At 46.6% G+C, this 22,566-nt stretch overlaps 1 protein-coding gene across 1 annotated transcript; it reads right to left on the bottom strand.

Annotated features, from left to right (window-relative positions):
• Positions 1–18,197: 18,197 nt before the first annotated feature.
• Positions 18,198–19,687, bottom strand: LOC148501627 (uncharacterized). Its single transcript, XM_088450192.1, has 2 exons — positions 19,351–19,687; positions 18,198–18,754 (listed from the first exon to the last, which is right to left on the bottom strand). The coding sequence occupies exons 1-2, from the start codon at positions 19,685–19,687 to the stop codon at positions 18,198–18,200; spliced, it is 894 nt and encodes a 297-aa protein (XP_088306318.1).
• Between the last annotated feature and the right edge of the window lie 2,879 nt (positions 19,688–22,566).

The raw sequence follows: 22,566 nt of genomic DNA, 5'->3' as shown, positions 1-22,566 counted from the left end.
GTGCAGGTTGTGTGTTGAAATATCAGTTGTAATTACAAAGCTGAAAGCCTTGAGAATAATTACCCCAGGTCCTAACATTTCTGCTTTTTCCAATGTCACCAATTCTTTGTGGGCCACAAAACTGGCTGCCTCTGTATCTCATCGTCAGTGAGAAATTGCAGCAACTATTATATTCAGGCTGGATGAATAGCATCATTCAATAGTAGTGCTAAACTTTTATTTTATATAAAGAGCGGCAAATTAACCATCTTTCCCATACTTGCCAACTCTCCCTGATTGTCAGGGAGACTCCCCTGAAATAGTAGCAATCTCCCTGTCTCACTGAAGAGTCTTGGCTAGGGGGTATATTTACTAAAGTGAGTTTTTAGAAGTGGAGATGTTGCCCATAGCAACCAATCAGATTCTAGCTATTATCTTCTAGAAGGTGCTAGTTAAATGTTAAGTAGAATCTGATTGGTTGCTCTGGGCAACATCTTCATTTCTAAAAACTCTCACTTTAGTAAATATAACCCCTAGTAATCTCCCTGATTGCACCTGACCCCCATTATGAAGCTCTCTTTGAACGCATTTCTCCAGTTGCTGTATCACGCCCTTGGTGTTAAAAAAAAAAAAAGGCCCCCTTGGGGGGGGGGGGGGGTTAGACTAAATAATATTACAGCAGAAATCGCTATAAAGAGTTTTCAAAGCAGGACAGATTATTTCAGGAGATGAGTGTGCTAGTTGTAGACGTCAATGACAAGTCCACTCCCCATAATTATGTTAGTGAGGACATGGCTGCACGTGACAGTGGAATGGAGGTAAGAAACTAGCTGAGAATCCGGAGTAGGGGCGGCAGTAACATAAAATAGCAATTGAGACTCCTGTTGAGGAAATATTGTGGTGTCAAACACAGGCATATGAAACCAAAGGGTAAAACAATTCCTTGTATTCTGTTAAGGGGCTACAGGGAGATTGCAGCCAATCCAAGGTCATACATCCAACTGGCTTTCATGGAAATGTGTTCATCTGATTTCCCATAACGTTTGCGCAGGACCGTAACTAGGGTAGTGCGACCAGTGCCATGGCAGGGCAGGGGGCGCTATTTGGGCCTGTCAATTTTCTGTTTATTATCATTCTCACTTGTAGCTTCCTCTTATTTTATCCCCAGCATCTCCTGGCCTCCCCTATCTCTTCCCTCGCCCCTCCCTATGAGGCCATGGCCCTTTTTCAGGTGCGTCATCTCCTTATTTAAAAAATAAGGGGGGTGCCAATGCTCTTTCTGGCACAGGGCTCCAAAAAGTCTAGTTACGGCTCTGCGTTTGCAGTTGAACAGATGGAGCATATTTAGATTGGACTAATGTAGACTGCGGATCACTGGCTCATAGCTCAATAACACCGTCCATGCACAATACATCAGTGGTACAGTAGGTTGTGTAATACAATCTGTTGGACACCCTGTGGAACTGCGATTCGATCAAGACCGGCGTCTATACCATGCAGACACGGGATGCAGTCAGGATGCCAACGGTCAAAATGCCGACCGCCGGCTTCCCGACTGTTTAGTCCCGGCAGGGGTCTAATGACAGGCATCGAAATCCCGACGCCTGTTATTTTACCTATGCCGGGAGCCCGACACCTGGCATACCGAACGAAGGTAAGCGGGGAGCGGATAGCTGCGGGGGGGGGGAGGGTTAGGGGCTCCCGGGGGGGCACTTAGGCTTAGGCACCCCCTGAGAGGGTTGGGCTAGTCAAAGGGAGGTTAGGGTTAGGAAACCCTGGGGGGAGGTTAGGGTTAGGCACCCCCCCCCGGGAGACTTAGGTTTAGGCTGCAGGAATGTGGAGTTAGGTTTAGGCACTTAGAGGGGGGGTTAGGCACTAGGGGGGTTAGGGTTAGGCACCCCTAAGGGAGGGTTAGATAGTCTACTTACCGATTGTGATTTGGTTGCCTGCCGGTCATTCATACCGATCCCGCACACACTGGTCCTGTTTCTGAGCTGCACACTATGTTAATGTCGGGCGCAGCTGAGCAAATGTTTTTCCACTGTGCAAATGTCTACGACATACAGCGCCATGCCTCCCAATTGTGTTCGTACAGAGTTGCTGTTGCGATTTCAGTTACACACACATAAAAGTGTATTGAAACTGTGCTGCCCATTCCTGGACGGCGACAGGTAGACAGCTATTCACACGCTCGGAGATGGACCGCCTTAAGCCACGTGCACACTAGACGATAAGTTGGACGATTTGAACGATAACGATATTGTACGCAGTGAACGTCCAATGATGTGCGCTCCCGAGGGTCATTGAAGATGTCGTTCATCGCCTGAACATGCAGGCCATTGTCAGGTTGTGCATGTTCAGGGATGAGGGAGGGTGCCATCACTGAACGTTATCGTTAATGACATTGAGCCCGGCACTGCAAGGGAAAACACTATGATATCGCTCATGTACGCGACATTATGGGCTTGTTATAGGAGTGTCGTGGGAGTGTCGCCAGGGTTTTTAGGGGGAATCCAATTGCAGCCGCTGGGTTTTGCTATTCAATCAGAGGACTGAAAATGGTGCACAGTGATTGTATAGATATCACCGTGTCTTTTCTCTCGCACCTACAGAGCATACTTGCCTACTCTCCCGGGACTGTCGGGAGCCTCCCGAAAATCGGGTGCCGCTCCCGACACCCCGCAAGACTAGGCAAGTCCCCCGGAATAGATGCCGGTTCCCCGCTAACCCCCGCGCCAGCCGCAAAAGTGGGCGGTGCGGGGGTGTGATGACGCGATTCAGCGCGAATTGCGTCATCGTAGCCCCGCCCCCTACCTTATAATGCCAGTAATATTGGCATTACAAAGCGGGGGGCGGGGCCACTATGATGCGATCGCGTCGGCACGCCCCCGCTCCGTCTCTTTGACCCGCCCCCATCCTCCCTGCTGGACGGACCTGCCAGCCCCCTCCCGGATTCCCCTGCCGAGATGTCGGCAAGTATGCTACAGAGCAAGTCTGATTTTTCCCTGAGGACTATTTAAACAATTGGAAGTTTCCAACTTTTTTTAATTAGACCTTAATTACTTACCTTCCAAAGCGGTGTCTTCTGCATCCAGTGTCAGGAGCCAGGACTTCTGCAGCAGGGGGAGTATGCGAGTATGTGTGACTGTTTGTAAGTTTGAGTGAGTGAGTGTGTGTGTGTGTGTGACCCTCAGCAGAGCTGTAACTAGACTTGTTGGTGCCCAGGACCAGAAAGAACATTTGCCCCCACCCCACCCGATTTAATTTTACCACTGTTTTCCATGTGTCACTGGTAGACGCAGTGTAAATCCAATAGCTGCAGTGATGATACACAATGATGATACAGTATCACTCACCAGCTATAGATGTAGGAGAGCGCTGATGAAGCTGCAGTAGGATTTGTCCATCAGAACAGCCGTGCACAAGCCTGGAGCCGGCAGTGTAGATTGCTGAGCGCTACTTGTAGTGTAATTGCAGCAAATATCAGCGGTAGGGAGATCTGTGTATGTACCCTGCGATGTCGTCTGAACACACCGGCAACGGTGCTCGAGGCGTGCTGGTAACACCTGGGTTGGGAATCGGTGGCTGTGTTCAGGGCTGACATCAGAAATTGTGGGGCAGATAGCTCCATGCGTAAGGTGTCTGACTGATAGGTGAGAGTTGATAGAGTCCTGGGTATGAAATGTGTGAGTTAAATAAAAGAACATGTGACTGCAGGTGCTTGGGGAGGTGGCCAGATGGAGGGGGAGGTGGCCAGGGAGGAGATAGGGGAGGCCAGGGGATTTTGGGAATAAAAGAGGAAGCTATAAGTGAGAATGATTATAAACAGAAAATTGACAGGCCCGAGCAGTGCCCCCTGCCCTGCGGTGCCCTGCGCGGTGGCACATGTCGCACCACCCTAGTCATGGCCCTGACCCCCTGTGCTGTGTGAGAGACTCCCCCCCGTGTGAGTGTACCCCCCACGCGCCTCCAAGCAGCCCCCTTGCGCCTCTCAGCAGCCCCCTCCAGCCTCCCAGCAGGACCTTCCCAGTGACAAGATGGAGGGGAAGCCACATGGAGACCACCTGAGACCCCCAGACAGGTGAGTATCATGTTTTTTATTCTAGTTATTTTTATTTTACGTGCCGCAGGGTTTTCAGCTCTGAAAACCCCGCGACCACTTTTTATAACTGGATACCGTGAGTATCGGGAGCGCGCATGCCCCCGTTAATCCAAAACTGGGCTAGAGGGGCACAAGGTTTTTTTTTACCTTGCTAAACCTCGCCTCCAACTGAATCACCCCCTCAATGTACAAAAAAAAAAAGTTCACAGTGCCCTGCCATAACGCTGGTACAAGTTTTGATGGTGTGACAGATGGTGGCATCTCAGGAGGCACCAAGCATGAATGTAGCGCCTGGAGACACTCCGAGGGATATCTCAGACCTTGCATGGTGACATGGTGCCTGTCGACAGTTTGAACCCTGTTGACCTCCTAACGTCAACTTTATGTATGTCGGTCGACATGGCCACTGTCGACCTTCTGACCGGATATCATCTTGGGACACTCAAACTTCAATTAGGAAACATCTCCTTTATCTAAAAAACAGCCACAAATAATCATTTCCGAGGGGAAAAAAAATACTTTCTAACAATAATCCCAGAGATTTCCAAATAAAGACGGATTTTTTGCCTTTTCAGGCGTGATTTCTCTCCGTAAAATGGCCTTTCGTTCAGGACATTTACAGTACAGAAAAGCGTCACCATCAGAAGCTCGTTCACATCAGAGCACAATGAAGATTGTTCCGCTGCCGATCTGAGCAGCAAACTGTGATAATTGGCTAAAAACGTGAAACATAACAGCACTTAGGTGTAATTATTATGATAAATGTGTCTGCTGCCGGAGGAAGAATAGGAGTAGTCTGGCACCGGACCTTTAATCTGAATAAGGACAAGGAATTATAAATGAAGTCGCTATTCTCTTGACTGATGGTTTGTAGGTGTAATACTAAAAGCAAAGCGCTCTTAATTTTATTTTTATTATCTCAATTTTATTTAAAATCCAACAGTCACACTGACAGGTAAGGGAAAGAAGGGGGCAGATCCGGGGGGGGGGGGGGGAGGGGGGTCTAGGCAAATGCAGACGCGTCGGGTCCATTTAAACTCTATTTCATGGGCGTAAATTAGCCACTGCAATCTCCTTCACAGCACGAGAGCTCTCAGCGTGTCAGGGGAGACTCGGGGAGAGACACATCAGACTGCACTCAGAGGCTGTGTGGCTGTCAGGTCTGCGTCGATGTTCCCGATGTTTGTGCTGTTGCACGTCGTCAAGCTAATCGAAAACTTCCAGTTGCCTAATAGTTATTAGGGGTGGTCAGGGCCGGGTTAAGGTCTGTTGGCGCCCCTGGGCAAAAAATGTGTGGGGGCCCCTATCAATAAAAATTATCAAAGTTGATTTTCAATAAATATTTATAAATATATCTATATATATATATATATATATATACACATACATATACATATATTTCCGCCATAAGCTGGTTTTGGATACTAATATACACTGTATATATATATATATATATACTGTATATATATATATATATATATATATAGCATAGAAAATATATATATTTATATACACACACATACATATATATATATATATATATATATATATATAAAAGCACTAATCCACGGCACTCACCATTCCTAGATTTGGGGTGCAACATGATATGTGACCACATTGTTTAAATACAAATCACGGGGGCTCTGCACTCACCATAATAACTAATAATAAACAGTGGGGTTTTAGTTCATGAATTGATCTATTATTATTACCAGTTATTTATATAGCGCACACATATTCCGCAGCACTTTACAGAGAATATTTGGCCATTCACATCAGTCCTTGCTCCAGTGGAGCTTACAATCTATATTCCCGATCACATGTACACACACTAGGGTTAATTTTGTTTTTTTTGGGAGCAAATTAACCTACCAGTATATTTTTGGAGTGTGGGAGGAAACCGGAGTACCTGGAGGAAACCCACGCAAGCACAGAGAGAATATACAAAATCCACACAGGTAGAGCCGTAGTGGGAATCGAACCCACAACCTCAGTGCTGTGAGGCAGTAATGCTAACCAGTACACAATCTCTGCTGCCATGCATTTAAGCTTGCAGCCCATCATCACGGGACTCCACTTTACTGCAAGTCCCTACTCAATTGCTCAGAATTATAACATGGACAGAGCCATCACATCATAATTATTATTATTAGTTATTATTGTGAGTGCAGAGCCCCTGTGATTTCTATATATACATATATGCAGCAAGTATTACGTTGGAATGACTACCCGTACATTGAAAGAAAGAATGGCCTTGCATCGATCCGCTATTAGACAATCTTTGGCTGGTAAAGATATCGAACAGCCTGTGGCTAAACATTTCAAGCAGAACAAACATTCATTAGCAACTCTCAAATATCTGATCATAGATCATATTCCCCCAAAAGCAAGAGATGGAGATACCGTAGAACACAGGATCTTTTAAGATTGGAAACAAAGTGGATACTACGTTTGAATACAATGTATCCGAATGGTCTCAATGAGACGATTAATTGGAACTCTTTCCAGTAACGTTTATTTGTTTGCATCTAACTATAGCTTCTATAAGTGACATCTACTTTTTGTTGTGGGAAGACATGTGAGATAAATATTGTAATTGATATAGATCATTAAGTATTCTAATAGTAAATAACTTCTTGTGTTACCATCGTATATTACTATAGTACTAATGCTTAGTATATCATATTAAGTCATACATTATGGTTAAAATATCATGTGTGCCTACTTTTAGGACCTTGTATCTAATACAGGGTTAAAGGATAGCTGAAATGACTTTGGTATGTGCAGTCTCACTGGGTGAACAGTGGGCCTGATTCAGAGCCGGACGCAATTAGCGCTCACTCGTCCAGAAAATAGGGGTGGCTATTCAAATGAACCGTTCGCTCTTTGCGGTCTGTTCACGCCTCTAGGTCTGAACGAGCGAACCAAACTTGCGGTCGTTTTTTGAAAAATACGCCCCCTGGCCGCTCGCATCCTACGTCATGTCCGCTATTTATTAGATTAATCGAGTACATCGACCAGCGTATGAACTGCTCACTATTCTTGTGGTTGGTTTTTGCTACCACAAATTTGCGAGCAGTTCTGGCTATAAAATAACCCAGTGACGTGGTTAATGACGCTGCTGTATTAATTATGCACACCCATAAAACGCCCGTTTTGACCTTTAAGCACGCCTGCGTTCTGATCTCCACTTTGCGTTTTCAAGCACCTTCCCCTGTTACCACCCACATACTCCTCCTCATGTCATTCAAAATAGCAGGCATTCGCTATATAGCGAACAAATGATTTTCGGCTGCACTGACTGGTTCGCGCATGCGTATTAAAAACCGTACGCATGCGCAGATGGGTGAACATCGCTCGGAACGAGCATACTGCCACTTACGAGCGGCTCTGAATCAGGCCCTGTGGGCATTAGCTCATATACTTTTATAATGTTTGTTTAGGTTCAAGTTGCCCGCCGGAGGGAGAGAAGAGTTTGCGAGAGGCTGGTGTTACCATGACTACACAAACGACTAGGGCGATGACGTCACCAGAGTGCGACTCCGGATGAGCGTGGACGCCGCTCTCACCTCCGTCGGCAGCATGAACAGGGATATAAGGTAATGCTGCCCATCCACTAGGCGATTATACCTAGCAATGGAGCGGTAACGACGGCCGTTATCGCTCCATCGCTTGGTAATCGCCCACAAATCGGGCAGTAAAAGGTTAAAAACGACCAGCGATGCGCGTGCCCGCTGGTCGTTTTTAACATCAATCATCGCCCGAACATGACGGTCAACCTGACGACCGCCGTCAGGTTGCCGTGTTCGGGTATGATTGATCTGCATACACTGAACGTCTGAACGTTCAGTGTATGCAGTTCACCCTGCAGGAGATGACGGCGTCGTAATCGTCTCGTCGTACCCTGCATCGTTAAATGGATGGGCAGCATAAGCGTGTCTGTTTGTGTGTTTTTACGTAGTCGTGATCTTGAGGACGGGACTCTGGACCTCATTCAGAGTCAGTCGTAAGCGGCCGCTCAGTCGTACGCCTAACGACCGCAAAACTGAAAAAGGAAGCGATCGCACGGCCGGTCGGTCGTAACCAAAGTGACGCCCATATGTGAACAATGCACCTCCTCTAGCTAACGAGTGATAGCAGCTAGCGATCGAGTCAATCGTTGTGAGTCGTTGTCAGTCGCTGTATCTAAATTTTCTTCTGATGGTTGCGGCCACTTGTGTTGTGTGGAAATTACTCTAAAAATTACCAAAAAACGGCATAGAATAAGCCATCCCCATGAAATATATTTATTTTCATTATTTGCTAATGCAAACGCAGCTGAATCAATTACATGCCAATTAGCAGTGTTATTAGCTACAACAAACGATTATTAGCTGCTTGCATTGTGTGGCTCAACATAGAAACATCACTCCTAACATCAGTAACATTCGATAGTATCGATTGTACTCTGGGGATTGAGAGAACACATACCCAACCTCAAGCTGTACGATCAGCCAGGCCTCTAACCTGCTCGCAGAGTGACGTTTTACTACTTCCGGCCTTCTATGTCGGTCGTAGCAGGTAATTTATGTACGCCCCTAAAACACCCTGAAAACGGTGAGGAACGCCTGCGTTTTCAGACCACCACCCCCGTCACCACCCACAAATGGCCTTTCATGTCAATCAACTCTCGGAAGCCACTTCCTGCTCGTAAGCCGTACGATCTACAGCATTTTGGATCGCAAGGTCTCGTACACACATGTGCACAACTAACCGTACGCATGCGTGGTTTGGAAACATCGGATGCGTACGACCGAGCGGCCGCTTACAATTGACTCTGAATGAGGTTCTCTGTGCAGTCCCGAAACGTTGATCTCTATGACATATTTATAAAGAACATTTGCATAAGTCCTGGAGTGACTCGCGTGGTTTGTACTTAGTACTTTCCTAACGTTTTCTGCATTTCCCTGATGGGAGCACCCAGGTAGCTGTCTATTAGTAAGTAGGAGTGCCGGACTATTGGACAAATATATATATATTATTATTATCTTTTATTTATATGGCGCCACAAGGGTTCCGCAGCGCCTTACAAAGTACATAAACAAATGCGCACACAAAAGACAAGTGCATAGACAAATGAGCACATTGATTTATACATTGCTGCATAACACTTAAATAAGCAGCTTGGTGTCAGTAACCACGGGTTAGGTGCTGTTGTAAATTAAAGTAGGAGTAAGTGAGGGAGAAGCACATTAGGGAAGTGGGCCCTGCTCGTGAGAGCTTACATTATATATATATTGTCCAGGAATGATGATGTGTGTCCATGCAAGATGACGTTTTGCCTCTTTCTGAGTTCCGTTTTTTTGGAGGGAAAAATCCGAAATCGGCGTGCAAACCGGAACCTATCTGAGCCTGCACATCCCTAATATATATATATATATATATATATATATATATATATATATATATATATATATACACACACACACATATACACAGATACATTACTTGTCCTCTTACATCTCCTAGTGTGAGCAGCGGGCCGGCAGCAGCAGAAGTTGGACCAGGTCACTGGCGAGATTCGCGGAGTCTTTGAAGAGGGGGTGTAGCCAAATGCAGGGAGGGGTGGGGCTTAATGGTAGGCCGCTGCAGGGGGCTCCAGTAAAAGAAAAAAAATTTGGTTCATCGGGATGTGGCCAGGGATAGGGCCAGTGTGTGGGGGCCCCCTATGTGGCGGCAACCACCCCTTGCTGTCCCTCCTATAATCCGGCCCTGGGGTGGTGGTGGTGGTATGTGTGTGTTTGTGGGGGGTGGGGGGTGGTATCCAGGAGGTCCTGAAGCAAGCCCCTATACTTTTAACTTAAAATAAGGATTTTCCCTGATTTTGGACCTATTCTGAAGCCACGAGAAAAAAAAGCCACATTAATTCCTATAGCCATTAGCGCAGCTCAATTTCCTGCGGCCAATTGAATAATAAAAACCTCGTGGCTGCGGGAAAAATAATACATTTGCTCTCCATTGTATATGCCCAATAATTGCACGTGAACGCGCATCAATCCCAGTCACCCGGGAAGCCATATTTGCTAGCGAGCAGGGTTTTTCCCAGGAAGGCTCAGTGTAAATGGGTAACCTGGGACACATTTACAGCAAGTGGAGAGCTGCATTCCGGCGCAAGTTGATGATGTAATCTCCAAGCGCCGCCACTGCTCCCGTGTGCAGTGTGAATGATGCCGATCCGGAAATAACCTGGATCAGTGCCGCAGTGGAAAAGGGGTCTGACCTGGCTTGGCACTCTGGGGTCGTTTGAGACCCAGACAGTAAGCTGGGCCGGGTATGCAAATTCTGCGATCGCACTGTCTGGTGTAAGGACGCCCTCTATGTGTTAGAGAGCGACGGCAGAGCGAACGCACGGCGGTATAAAGACGCCCACTTTTCTTTCTTAGCACACGTCATCTCCAGGAAATGTATGATTAATCAGAACCATCGAGAGCCATCGGAGCATCACGCAGCGCTTAAGGTAGACCCTATCCTGCCGCAAGCACTGCGCTCACTGCAGGCTGAAATACAACCAAGTGACGCGTACAATGACGTCTCCATGCTAATTATGCACACCCATAAAACTCAGTTGTGACGCCCAGACACGCCTGCGTTCGCAGCACCACTCCCCCGTTCACAAGCACCTTCCCCTGTTACCACCCACAAATGGCGCTGTCACTCAAAGTAGCGTCCAGTCTGTGTACTACTAGCGCACGATTCCCGGACGCAGTGACTGGTTCACGCATACATATTTTGCTGCATACGCAGACAGGCAATAATCACCCGTAGCGTGCGTCCGCGGCTTAGCTTAGGGTGTGAAACGGCCCCTTGTTCCAAATCTCAGATCAGACCTGGGATTTAGGTGGAAAAAGGGTATTATTCACACGAGTCTCGATTAAATTACTGCCATGCCAATGCTATTTGTTTTCCAGCAAGCGCAGTGCCTCACCTTGATTTTTGGCAGGCTGTGACCCATGACAACACAATGGTTGCGTCACTCCTTCGGTTTTTTGCCATCACTCCCAATTATTTCCCACAAATGCTCCCTGACTGTCGATCACACTGTGAGTAAAAAGTCGTAGCGAGTGGTAATGGTAATGTAGTGGTAGTGGTATGGTAATGTACCTTGTCACATGCGCAGTTTACTGATAATCACCTAACTGCGTAAATATGATCATTGCATACATCTCTGAATCAGGCTCTCAATCTCTGTTATGAGAACAGACTCTAAAGGTGCCCATCCACTAGACGATTAAATTGAGCGATTGAACGATAACGATATCATTATCGTTCATAAATCGTTTACAAAAATGTCTAAAATGACCAGCGATGCGCTTGTCTGCTGGTCGTTCAGACATCTATCATCGGGCAAACATACGGGACAACCTGACGATAACTTCAGGTTCAGCATGTTTGCAGATGATTGATGAGCCTGCACTGAACGACTGCTCGCTCCGTGTAGGCTCATCACAGACTGACAAACGACTGCATGATTACAATGTCGTAAACTGAACGATAACGTTCATATCATTATCGTTCATATCATTCATTTTTATGTACTTACCAACCTGTCAACGACCAACGATGCACGTTCTCACATGGACGTGTCGAAGCTGAATAATTGGCTGAGACAAGATCAGTTTAAAATTGAAGCGTGCGCGACGCCATCTTGCAAATGGCAGCTAGACTCCATTTTAGAAACAAGAATCTGCATGACGCCATTTTGTGACCAGCGTCATTTCAAGTTACAACTCAGGAGCTAAGAACAGATGGCAATGTTTTTGTTAATCTACCAAGGGCAACTGGAAGAACAAGCTTTCTGAGTAAAAGTAAATAGAATAGACAATGGGTATTTTTACATACAAATTGGGAATCCCTGGATGCAGATAAAGTATAGTTGTGGCAATTGTAATATAATCCAGGCATTGATCTACACAATTGGATTTGTCTGAATCCTAAACAGGTCTTAGCCCCACACACAGACAGGATGGCCCCAACTTCACAGCTTGAGGTGGTAACACAGTCGCATTCACACAAGAGTCTGGGAGAACAAAAGAGCTTTTTCCTTTGAACACAGGACAGGTGGGGGCCTGCTGACAGAGGGCATGTGGAACTACAATGCTCAGCAATCCACACTGCTGGATGTTCACTTCGTGTATGAGAAATTATGCACTTAAATCTCACCCATTAATAACTAGCGTCCTTATATCAAACCCCGAATACCCACACATTACATATTCACACATAAGGTTCAATAAGCTCTAAAGTGTATGATTTAAGTTGGTTCAGTTAGTTAAATGCTGAGAAATAAAGATATTTGATAACTAAGGTATTATACATGCTAAACAAGTCGTGTTTGGAGTTGTACTGATGCGTATTCTTTTTACAGTATTCCGGTGTTATCGGTGAGGAGATCGCATCATGCATTCTCGAGTTATGGATCGCAGAGCCTACAAGCAACATAATGTATATTTTAAGAACAGCTGTTAGGATGTTGCAGGGGGCGGGAAGGGAAAGATCCCCAGCTGTTAGAGGCAGGGAGAGTCTGTTTGAACCGGCCTGTTAAATGTGCTGTAACAGATGCTTCTCCCCTGGGAACCAATGATATCAGCAACAGACTTCCCTATTGTCCTGTTTATTCTGGGGGGGTATAAATATGAGTGCATGAACGCTGGTTCTCAGTCCATGCTGAATGACTAGGGGTCTCTTGCTGATGCCTATCTCCGGGTCCGGAAGTGCCTGCGTATGTATACTGTACTTGGGTCTGTATAATTTTCCTTTTGCGCCTAAATTCTGTCTTGATCAATTTTGTGTAACTGTCTGAACTTTTACCTGAATATCACTTGTGCTTTGGAACCACAGATTCCTCGTCTAAGTATTTATTTATGGTATGACTGCGTACGCAAATTAGCATAATCCTTAGAGGTTTATAGGAAGGGTTTTAGAAGGTACAGGCAGGGGTATATAGAGGTTCATTTTAATATCAACAGACGATAAAGATATATATGGCCGTCTGTACATGCTGGCCAACTTGGACGATATCGTCAACTTTGCCTTTTCAGAGATGTGGCAGGATGACTTCACTGAAAGATATCTTTCAAGTTGCTGGTGGTACAGATTGTACCGTGTGTAATGGTGCATACACATGGTCAGATATTGCTGCCCATCCACTACTAGATGCGGGGACGACGGCATGATTACGACATCCCGATCGTGCCGTCGTCCCCCTAGGGGTGAAGTGCATACACTGAACGTTCAGACTTTCAGTGTATACAGATCAATCATCTCTGAACATAGCAACCTGATCATTCAGATTTGAAGAAAAATCTGACCGTGTTTATGCACCATAAGGGGTACATTTACTAAAGTGAGAGTTTTTAGAAGTAGAGATGTTGCCCATGACAACCAATAAGATTCTAGCTATCATCTTCTAGAAGGTGCTAGTTAAATGTTAAGTAGGATCTGATTTGTTGCTTCAATTCTAAAAACTCACACTTTAGTAAATAATTATAGCTCTATGGGGGATATATATCAAACTTCATAAAGAGAGGAGAAGTTAGCCAAAGCAACCAATCAGCTTCTACCAATACATTTATACAGTAGATAGAATGTACTGTAAAAGGCTAGCTAGAAGCCGATTGGTTGCAATGGATGACTTCTACACTCTTCCTTTAATGTTTGATACATTTCCCCCTAAATTAGTTCAATCAATTCCAGATGAATCCACATCAGTTCTGGATTATTAGTGTTATACCTGTTCTCCTGGTTCGTCGGAGTATAGATAAGGGGGGTCACACCAATAGGATTGCTTTCTTCTTACAGTTGACCTCTTTCTGGTGGTGCCTCCACCCAATCCTTCTTATAGGTTGGTCATAGAAGGGAGTCAACCAAGGGTCAGCACATTGTATATGTTCAGTGGACTGTGGTCCCCCCAGCACCCAATAAACCAACATACAAGGGTTGTTCAAAAAGTAATGTCTAAATGCTCACAACTAAAATTTTATTATAGATACAGATTAGAAAATTTGCAGTAAAATACTTTGAAGTCTTAGTAACAGAATGACTCTACTCAAAATATTCACCATCTGCCCTCAAACATTTTCTCCACCTCTCAACCCAAGCTATGAATCCACTTTAGAAAAATTCCAGCAGTTGGTGTTTGACCCAGGAACGTATGATGATTTTAACAATCTCTATGTCTTCAAAATGTTGACCCTGCAGACAGTATTTGAGAGGGCCAAACAGATGAAAGTCAGTAGGGGCCAAATTAGGACTCTATGGTGGATGTGGCATTATTGCCCACCCCATTTTGGCAATGGCCGTAGATGTTGCCATCGAAGTGTGAGGTCTGGCATTTGTTGTGGTGTAAGATGACATTTGACAGTGGAATTGTTGACCTGTGTTTGCGGATGGCTTCTTTCAGCTTCTTAAGTATAATAATGTATCGATCACTGTTAATTGATTGGTTTGGTTCCAAGTAACCGATGAGAATAACACCTCGGCAATCCCAGAAGAATGTGACCATAACTTTGGTTACAGATCGCTGTGATCTAAACTGTTTTGGCCTCGGTGAACTTGGGTGTTTCCATTGTTTTGATTGGGCCTTTGTTTCTGGATCATAAAGGAATACCCAGGTCTCATCTCCTGTAATGACATTTTCCAAAAACATCTCAGAGTTGGCTTCAAAGTTGTTCATTTTCCAAAAACATCTTCAGAGTTGGCACAATTCCACCCTCTGGGCCTTATGATCCCTGGTTAATTGCTTTGGAACCCATTTAGCACACACTTTACGATATCCCAAATCATTGATTAGTGTTTCTACAGTGTCAGTTCATCACTGATATCTCTGATGGTCACACAATGGTCTTTCTGAATCATGGCATTACATTTTGGCAACCCTCGTACAAGTACAATGACTGGATAAAAGATAAACGTGTTAGTTTTATTTAAACTGGAAAAAACCTTGCGCCCATCGCACCCAATTTTGCAGCCTAAACTTATTCTTCCAATCCCGCAGCCTAACCTAAACCTCTCCCTAACCCCAATACTTAGCGTCGGCGGTCGGGATGTCGGCAGTCGGGATGCTGGCAACGAGATTCTAACTGGTGTAGGGATTCCAGTGCCAAAATTCTGTGTGCCAGCATCTCGACTGGCATGATATGAACTACATCCCTATGAGGCTTTATAAATAGACAATTGTCTCTATGCCGGAATTACCCTATTACATGTAAACTGAATGAAGCAAATTTCACAATAAGCTTTTCTTTACTATATTTACAATTATAATACCTTAAACCCTACCCCCATTGCATACACACTCCTTAAATGTAGCTAAAAACTTATATGAATGGCAGTCTCTTTGCTATCCTTTAGAACTACGGGCCAGGATCATGTTGGTGCACTTAGGATGGCCGCTGTAGACCCGGGCTACATTTTTCTTCACTTGGCAATGAGTTGTCTCCTAGGTTTGCAATTAAAGGTTCTTTAGGTAAACATATCCGAGGTTATGAGACGCATCATACATTTCCTATAGTACAGTTTTCTCTTAGTCTTATGAAACGGTCCTCCTTGCTTTTCTACCCAGTCTGGATGAGTAATAGGGGTGCTCAGAGGTGAATGCAGGGGCAAATGAGGGTAACGCTAATGGTAAGGTGGAAAGGGATGATAAATGCTGACCTTGCGGTAGTGAATAATATTGCTATGCAGTGACTTTTACTTAATTAGCGACAACGAATACATTATGCTGTACAGACCATTTACTTCCCTTTAAATATTGGCAATGTTAATATTTCCAAAGTCACAAAGTACAGTACGGCCAGACCTGTGTTGCGTGGGGATGTAGTTATATTGCCAGCCTTTGATATACCAATGCCGGAATCCCGCCGCCCAGCAAAATGCCAACACCGCTATCTTCTTAGGGATCAGGATACAGTCATAGGTATCCCAACACCTGGCATCCTGATTGTAAGACAGCAGACCCAGGTAAGTGTTAGTGGCTGGTGGGTTAGGTTTAGGCACTCCCGGGACCTTAGGGTTAGACACCCCCTCCCCACCCGGGAGGGTTAGGATTAGGCTGTGGGGATGGGAGGTTAGGGTTAGGCACCCCTGGGAGGGTTGGGTTTAGGGTACGGGAAGGGTAGGGTTAGGCACCACTGGGGGGGGTGTTAGGGTTAGGCACCCATCAGGAAGGTTAGGGTTAGGTACCTAACAGGGAGGTTAGAGTTAGGCACCACTAAGGGAGGGCTAAGGTTAGGGGAGGGTTAGTATACTTACAGCCGCCTTCGGGATTCTTCATGTTCGGGTTGCCACTGTTGGGATTTGAACCGTCACCTGCTACTGAGTCGCTGGTATTTCATACCCAGGGGCCTACTCATCAAAACATAAATTATCACAAGTTATAATTAGGGTTTGAACTCGCTGTGAGTTCAAACACAGCCTCCTGCCCTAAACTATCACTTCCGAAAACCTGCAGGTTCTACGAAGCAGTTTTTTGGAAGTGAGAGACTTTTCACTGCCAGTCTTCAAGCTTGAAGACAGGCTGGACTTCACTACCCCCCAACATCCCCCCCTCCACGGGTGTACAATCCAGAGACCCCCGCCTCCCCACTCAGGTGTACAATCTGCATCGCGGGAGATGGTCCCGGCGGCAAAGAGGAACGGAGGGACCCACACTGATCGGAGCGTTCCCTGTGGGAGGAGGCAGCTGGCTCAGTGGTGGATGAGAGACTGCCGGCATCATGGAGCAGGAGGTGGCTACAGTTTGACAAGAGGTGGAGCCAGAGAGGGAGCTGCAGCGGTAGGAGGCTGGTGGGCAAGGGAACTCTCCCTACCTGAAAGGCAGCAACCCTCAGAGGCGGAGCAGCAGCAGGGTGGCCAGTGACAGTGTAGCAGCCGAACCCAATGGTCAGCAGCAGATCCTGGAAAGGCAGCTGATCAGCGATAACACAAGCTGGCTGCAGCTGTCACAGTTGATGAGTGGTGCTTAGGTAGTGGCAGCAGCGCCCCCTACCTTAGTGAGTAAGCTCCTGCACTGCACACACATAATTATCGGCAGTAGCAGTACAGATTATAGGGGCAGTTTAGACACTTTCCTTAGAGAAGACTGCACCATACATGCCTACACTCCCGGTTTTCGCGGGAGGCTCCCGATTTTTCGGGTAACCCCCCGCACCCCCGGAAGGGTAGGCATTTCTCCCGCATTCTGCCCACTTCCTAGTGAAGTGGGCAGAATGAGGAGAATACCCGCGGCGATCGCGGGTCTCCGTGTAGGGGGCGGGGCTTAAAACGTGATTCTACATGAATCACGTCATTTGGCCCCACCCCCTATGCAAATTCTAGCCAATCGCTGCAATTTTGCCACGAGGGGGCAGGCATAATTACGCAAATCATCAGGCCCCGCCCCCCATTGCCTCCCTCCTGCTTCTCTTACCCGGGCTTCTCCCGGGAAGAGATCTTTAAAGGTAGGCAACTCTGGACTGCACCCAGCACCTCTACTGCAGCTCATTACCATAAAGAAGGCTGTTATATTAATAACAATCACCAGGAGAATAATAACTTTTATATAGCCTTCAGTCTTAGAATGAATTTGGGGGAGTATATTTTAGGCAAAGTCATAGAGAAGAACTTGGTGCTGGCTACTTCTTGGAACACAAGTAGCAGAAACTTACCTTCTTCTTGTCATTACTGTAATGATATTGGGTCACAGAGATAGCCATTTAAATCTGTAAAGTGGACTTATATTTATTTATAGTCTTTCCTGCACAGTTAATTAAAGATATCCAGGAATCTCATAAGGCGTTCATACATATATTGTGATAAAAAACATAATAACCTCTTATGCTAAGCTTAACTTCTAAATGAAATAACCACACGGACAACGATAGCTTAGGTCGAATTAGAATTGGTTTATTTACTAAATTGCAAATTTAATTAAAGAGGGTGGCAAAAGAAGGCGCTACCACTACCTAGCTCTAGCCCATATAAATCTTACTACAAAAAATTGGGGGACGACTGCTTATGCCACATGTGGCTGCTGGTTAGTAGCGCCTTCCCGCCACGCCAGGTTCCATGAACCGCAGCCTGCCACCCAACAACAAAATAGCTAATCAAAAACAGAAAAAATACCTTTAAGAAAAATTCCCATTCCCAAAGGCGATAAATGTACCCCATCTGACCTAAAATAGTGGGCATTCTCCAGAACCAAAAGAGGGTGCCTAATTACAACACCCCCGGCAGCCAACACAAACTTAGCCACTGCAATATTTACCTTCTTCCTGGCTTTGTCCAAAGCAACTACATCTACAGACCCTCTCCAATTAAAACGAGGTACAATTTCCAACCACGCTAAACGTACCCCCGGCCAATGGGACAATACCCTATCCAAATCCTCTCTGACTCTTAGTATCAACTCGACGCCTTTGATCTGACCTACATCATTACCTCCTAAATGTATAATCAACCAATCAGGACGGCCCCATTGCCTCTCACGGCTAAAAAGCAGACCCAAAAGGGAATCCCAATGCAATCCTCGGACTCCTAGCCATCTAACTTTGCGGCCGCCCATTAGCATAACCGCTCTTTTAGCTAGAGGGTGTCTTTCAGCCCAAAACATATAGGAGTGGCCCACCAGCCATACTTGCTCCGCAGAGCCTGTGGATGCTGAAGAAGAAAACACCTAACCGTCAGATAATGTACTTGTGAACCCAAAACCAATGTAAACGAAAACACATGCGACGTACAATGTTAGTACATAAACCCAGGCGAAGGAGAAAACTTAAAAAACCTCCCGTGGACCACTTGTATAGCCAATTGTAATTAAGGCCCCCGCGGAGGAAAAAATGTAAAAAATCCCTCACACCCCCAGTTTTTGAAAGCTAATCTTTCAAAAACTGACGGGTAAGCAGCGTTTCTGGGTTGGCGCAACAGGTGCAACATCACAACTTATCGCAACGAACATAACTTTTAAAAGCAGCAGATTTCCACCTCCCCATCTGCTGAATAGCAGCCGCTGGCATTCCTTCAGCCGCAGCGCACGTAGCAGCACCGATGCGAAACGAGTGAGTACCATAGTCTTCACTCTTCAAGCCCAAAGCAAACATTGCCTAAAAACTGCCGTAAACTGAAATTTAGTAAGAGGGGAAGAATCTACATGAACTCAAAATTGGAAACCCCCCGCCGTCTTCGCTTGACTGTAAAGGCCTCCAAGGTGCAAAGGGCAGATGTCCGGTATGGTATGAGATTTCAGGGAAACCCACTTCCCACTTTTTTAATCAGCACGTTTCTGGACAGCAATCCGGTGACCTCCGAATGTTTATTAACCGCCACCAGCTCGCTGACCCGAAAGGCACCGAAAAAAGCAAATGAAAAAGCACACCGGAAGAGCAAGGCTTCAAAATCATTCACAGCCACTGATGGCAATATTGACATAAGGTCCCGAAGCAATCTTAAATCAATGGGCCTGCGGTCATCCGCAGAAGCAGGTCTATCTCTGGCCCAACCTTTAAGAGCCCTAGATAGCACAAATGTCTTGGTGGGATCGGGTATCTGGTAAATCTTCGAGTAAAAGGAAATACCTGCTAACGCAGCAGCCATGGCTGCCTTAGATCTACCCCTTTCGTAGTGACCCCAAACAAACGCTAACAAGTAATCCTCCTGTGACTTACCCGCATCCCCATACTTAACCCTGTAAGCCTCCCAGTCCTGCCACACAGATGTGTATGCCCGTAATGTAGATGGTGCCAAGGACTTACGCGCCAGTCCAGCTATGCCTGCTCGATAATCTGCCAGACATAAGGAGGACATGTTAAGCCAATAGGGGCAGCCCCAGGCACCAAAATGCCAAACCTAGAAAATTGGAAACGTGACAAAGCATCCGCTATGTCATTCTCAGCCCCTGGTACGTGTTCTGCTGAAAAATTTATGTTAAACTGCAAACACCTCAGCATCAAATGCCTCAGAAGCCTCAAAGCCTCAGGGGAAGATGAGCGCTGATTGTTAACAGCGTGTACTACCCCCAAATTGTCACATCGAAATACCACGCTCTGATTCGCCAATCTGGTGGCCCAAAGCTCCACATGCACAATTATTGGAAATAACTCCAGCAACAACAGATTGGCCGTGAAACCTTGTGCGACCCATGACAGCGGCCAATGCGACACACACCATTCCCCTTGAAAAAATGCTCCGAAACCCGTAGAACCAGCCGCATCGGTAAATAATTGCAGAGTGGAGTTAAAATCCCTACTAGAAGGCCATATGAGTTCCCGGTTAAAATTTGACAAAAAGGAAAACCACACTCGAAGATCATCCTTGATTTCCCTAGAGAGGCGGATGGTATGATGCGACTTTAGCACACCCGCCGTTGATTTCTCAAGCTTACGGCAAAAAATCCGACCCTAAGGAATAATTCGGCAAGCAAAATTAAAAGAGCCTAAAAGGGATTGCACCTGCTTCAAACCAGTGGCGTAACTAGGGTATTTGGAGCCCAGGGCAAATTTGAAAATGGAGCCCCCCCCACCCCCAGTAACATACCGATATGTGCGCGCGTGGAAAAAATGGGCGTGGTCACTTAAAAATGGGGCGTGTCAACATGACACACCCCTTTATTTTCACGCTGAACATTCCTATCCATATGCACCTTAACCCCAGTAGTACCCCTTATACAGTACCCCCAGTATGCAGTTGTGGTCCCTCTTATGCAGGCCCATAGTAGTGCCCCTTATACAGTATCCCCAGTAGTGGTCCCGCTTATACAGCCCCCAATTAGTTCCCCTTACTCAGTGCCCTTTATATGGTGCCCCCAGTAGTAGTCCCCCCCTTATGCAGTGCCCTTTATATAGTGACCCAGCAGTAGTCCCCCCCCATGCAGTTTTCCCAGTAGTGGTCCCCTTATGCAGGCACCCTGTAGTGATCCCCCCTATCCAGTGCCCCCCTTCCTATTACTTCCCCCAGTAGTGGTCCCCCGAGTGCAGTGCCTCTAGTAGGCCCCTTTTATAATGCCCCCAGTGGTAGTTCCCCCCCAAGTAGTAGTCCCCAGTAGAGTAGGTCCTCCCAATGGTGCCCCCAGTAGTAGCCACCCCTCCCCCAGTAGAGGTCCACCCAGTAGTAGCCACCCCTCCCCCAGTAGAGGTCCCCCCAGTAGTAGCCACCCCTCCCCCAGTAGAGGTCCCCCCAGTAGTAGCCACCCACCTCCCCCGTTGTGCAGATAGGTTAAAAAAATAAATAAAATATATATGTATATATATATATATCTATAAAAATATACTTACCTGAATCTCTGCTCCTGGTCCTGCTCCTGCTCTCAATGCCGCTCCCGCCCAGGCGGGCGCGCTCAGCATTATGGGACAGACGTCATGACGTCAGTCCCATTACCCACTGCAGGAGCCGGACGGAAGTCCGGCTCTTGCAGTGGGTGCTGCAGCAGTCAATGAGAGTCTATCTGACTCTCATTGGCTGCTGTTTAACACACGCATCGCCGCCAGCGCTGGCGGCGATGCGTGTGTTATGCACAGCCTGAGCCTGCCTCCTGGTGGTATTGGGCAAGCGCTCAGGGGGAGGGAACGGGCTCAGGCGTGCAGCACAGGACCGGCGCTGGAAGCCTAGCGCCGGTCCTGTGTAAATGTGTAGCGCTGACCACACTCACTGCGGTCAGCGCTACACTGGCTAACTAGGGCGGGCGGGCCGGTACCGTGCCGCCGGTCCAACGGTGCCCAGGGCACGAACCCCGCCCGCCCTGCCCTAGTTACGCCACTGCTTCAAATGGAGCCTTTCTAGCTGCAAACATTCCTCTATTTTCTCCAAAAGCTTCTGGACCTTATCCGCCGGGAGGCGGCAGCATCCCGTCCTGGTATCGACTTCGATACCCAAATAGGACAAACAAAAAGTGGGGCCCTCTGTTTTTTCCCGAGCAACTGGAACTCCCAAAACATGAAACAACGAGCTGACTGAAAACAAAATTTCCTGACAAAATTTGCTGTTTCCTGGACCTATAAAGAGAAAATCGTCTAAATAATGGGCAACACCATAATGACCTGTGCCCGCGACAATGCACCAGTGAAGGAAAGTGCTGAATTTCTCAAAATAGGCACAAGAAACAGAACACCCCATGGGCAGACACTTATCCACGTAGAACTTACCCTCCAACTTAAAACCCATGTAACGCATGCAATCGGGGTGTAGTGGCAGTAGCCGAAAAGCCGACTCGATATCTAACTTTGCCATCAACGCCCCAGGGCCAAAACTGCGAATCAAGCACAGTGCGTCGTGAAACAACTGATACCGCACCCTGCAAAGCTCCACGGGAATGGCGTCGTTGACAGAACCCCCGTGTGGGTGAGACAGATGTTGGATTAAATGGAACTTGCCGGGCACTTTCTTGGGCACCACCCCCAGGGGGGAAATGCACAAACCCGGTAGGGGTTCCGCATCAAAAGGACCGCACATACGTCCTAATTGAACCTCCGTATCCTCTT

The sequence above is a fragment of the Taudactylus pleione genome, unplaced genomic scaffold, assembly GCF_031769625.1.
Source record: "Taudactylus pleione unplaced genomic scaffold, aTauple2 ptg000510l, whole genome shotgun sequence".
NCBI lineage: Eukaryota > Metazoa > Chordata > Amphibia > Anura > Myobatrachidae > Taudactylus > Taudactylus pleione.
The sequence above is the reverse complement of the archived record's forward strand: the minus strand, read 5'-3'. Positions and strand labels throughout refer to the sequence as shown.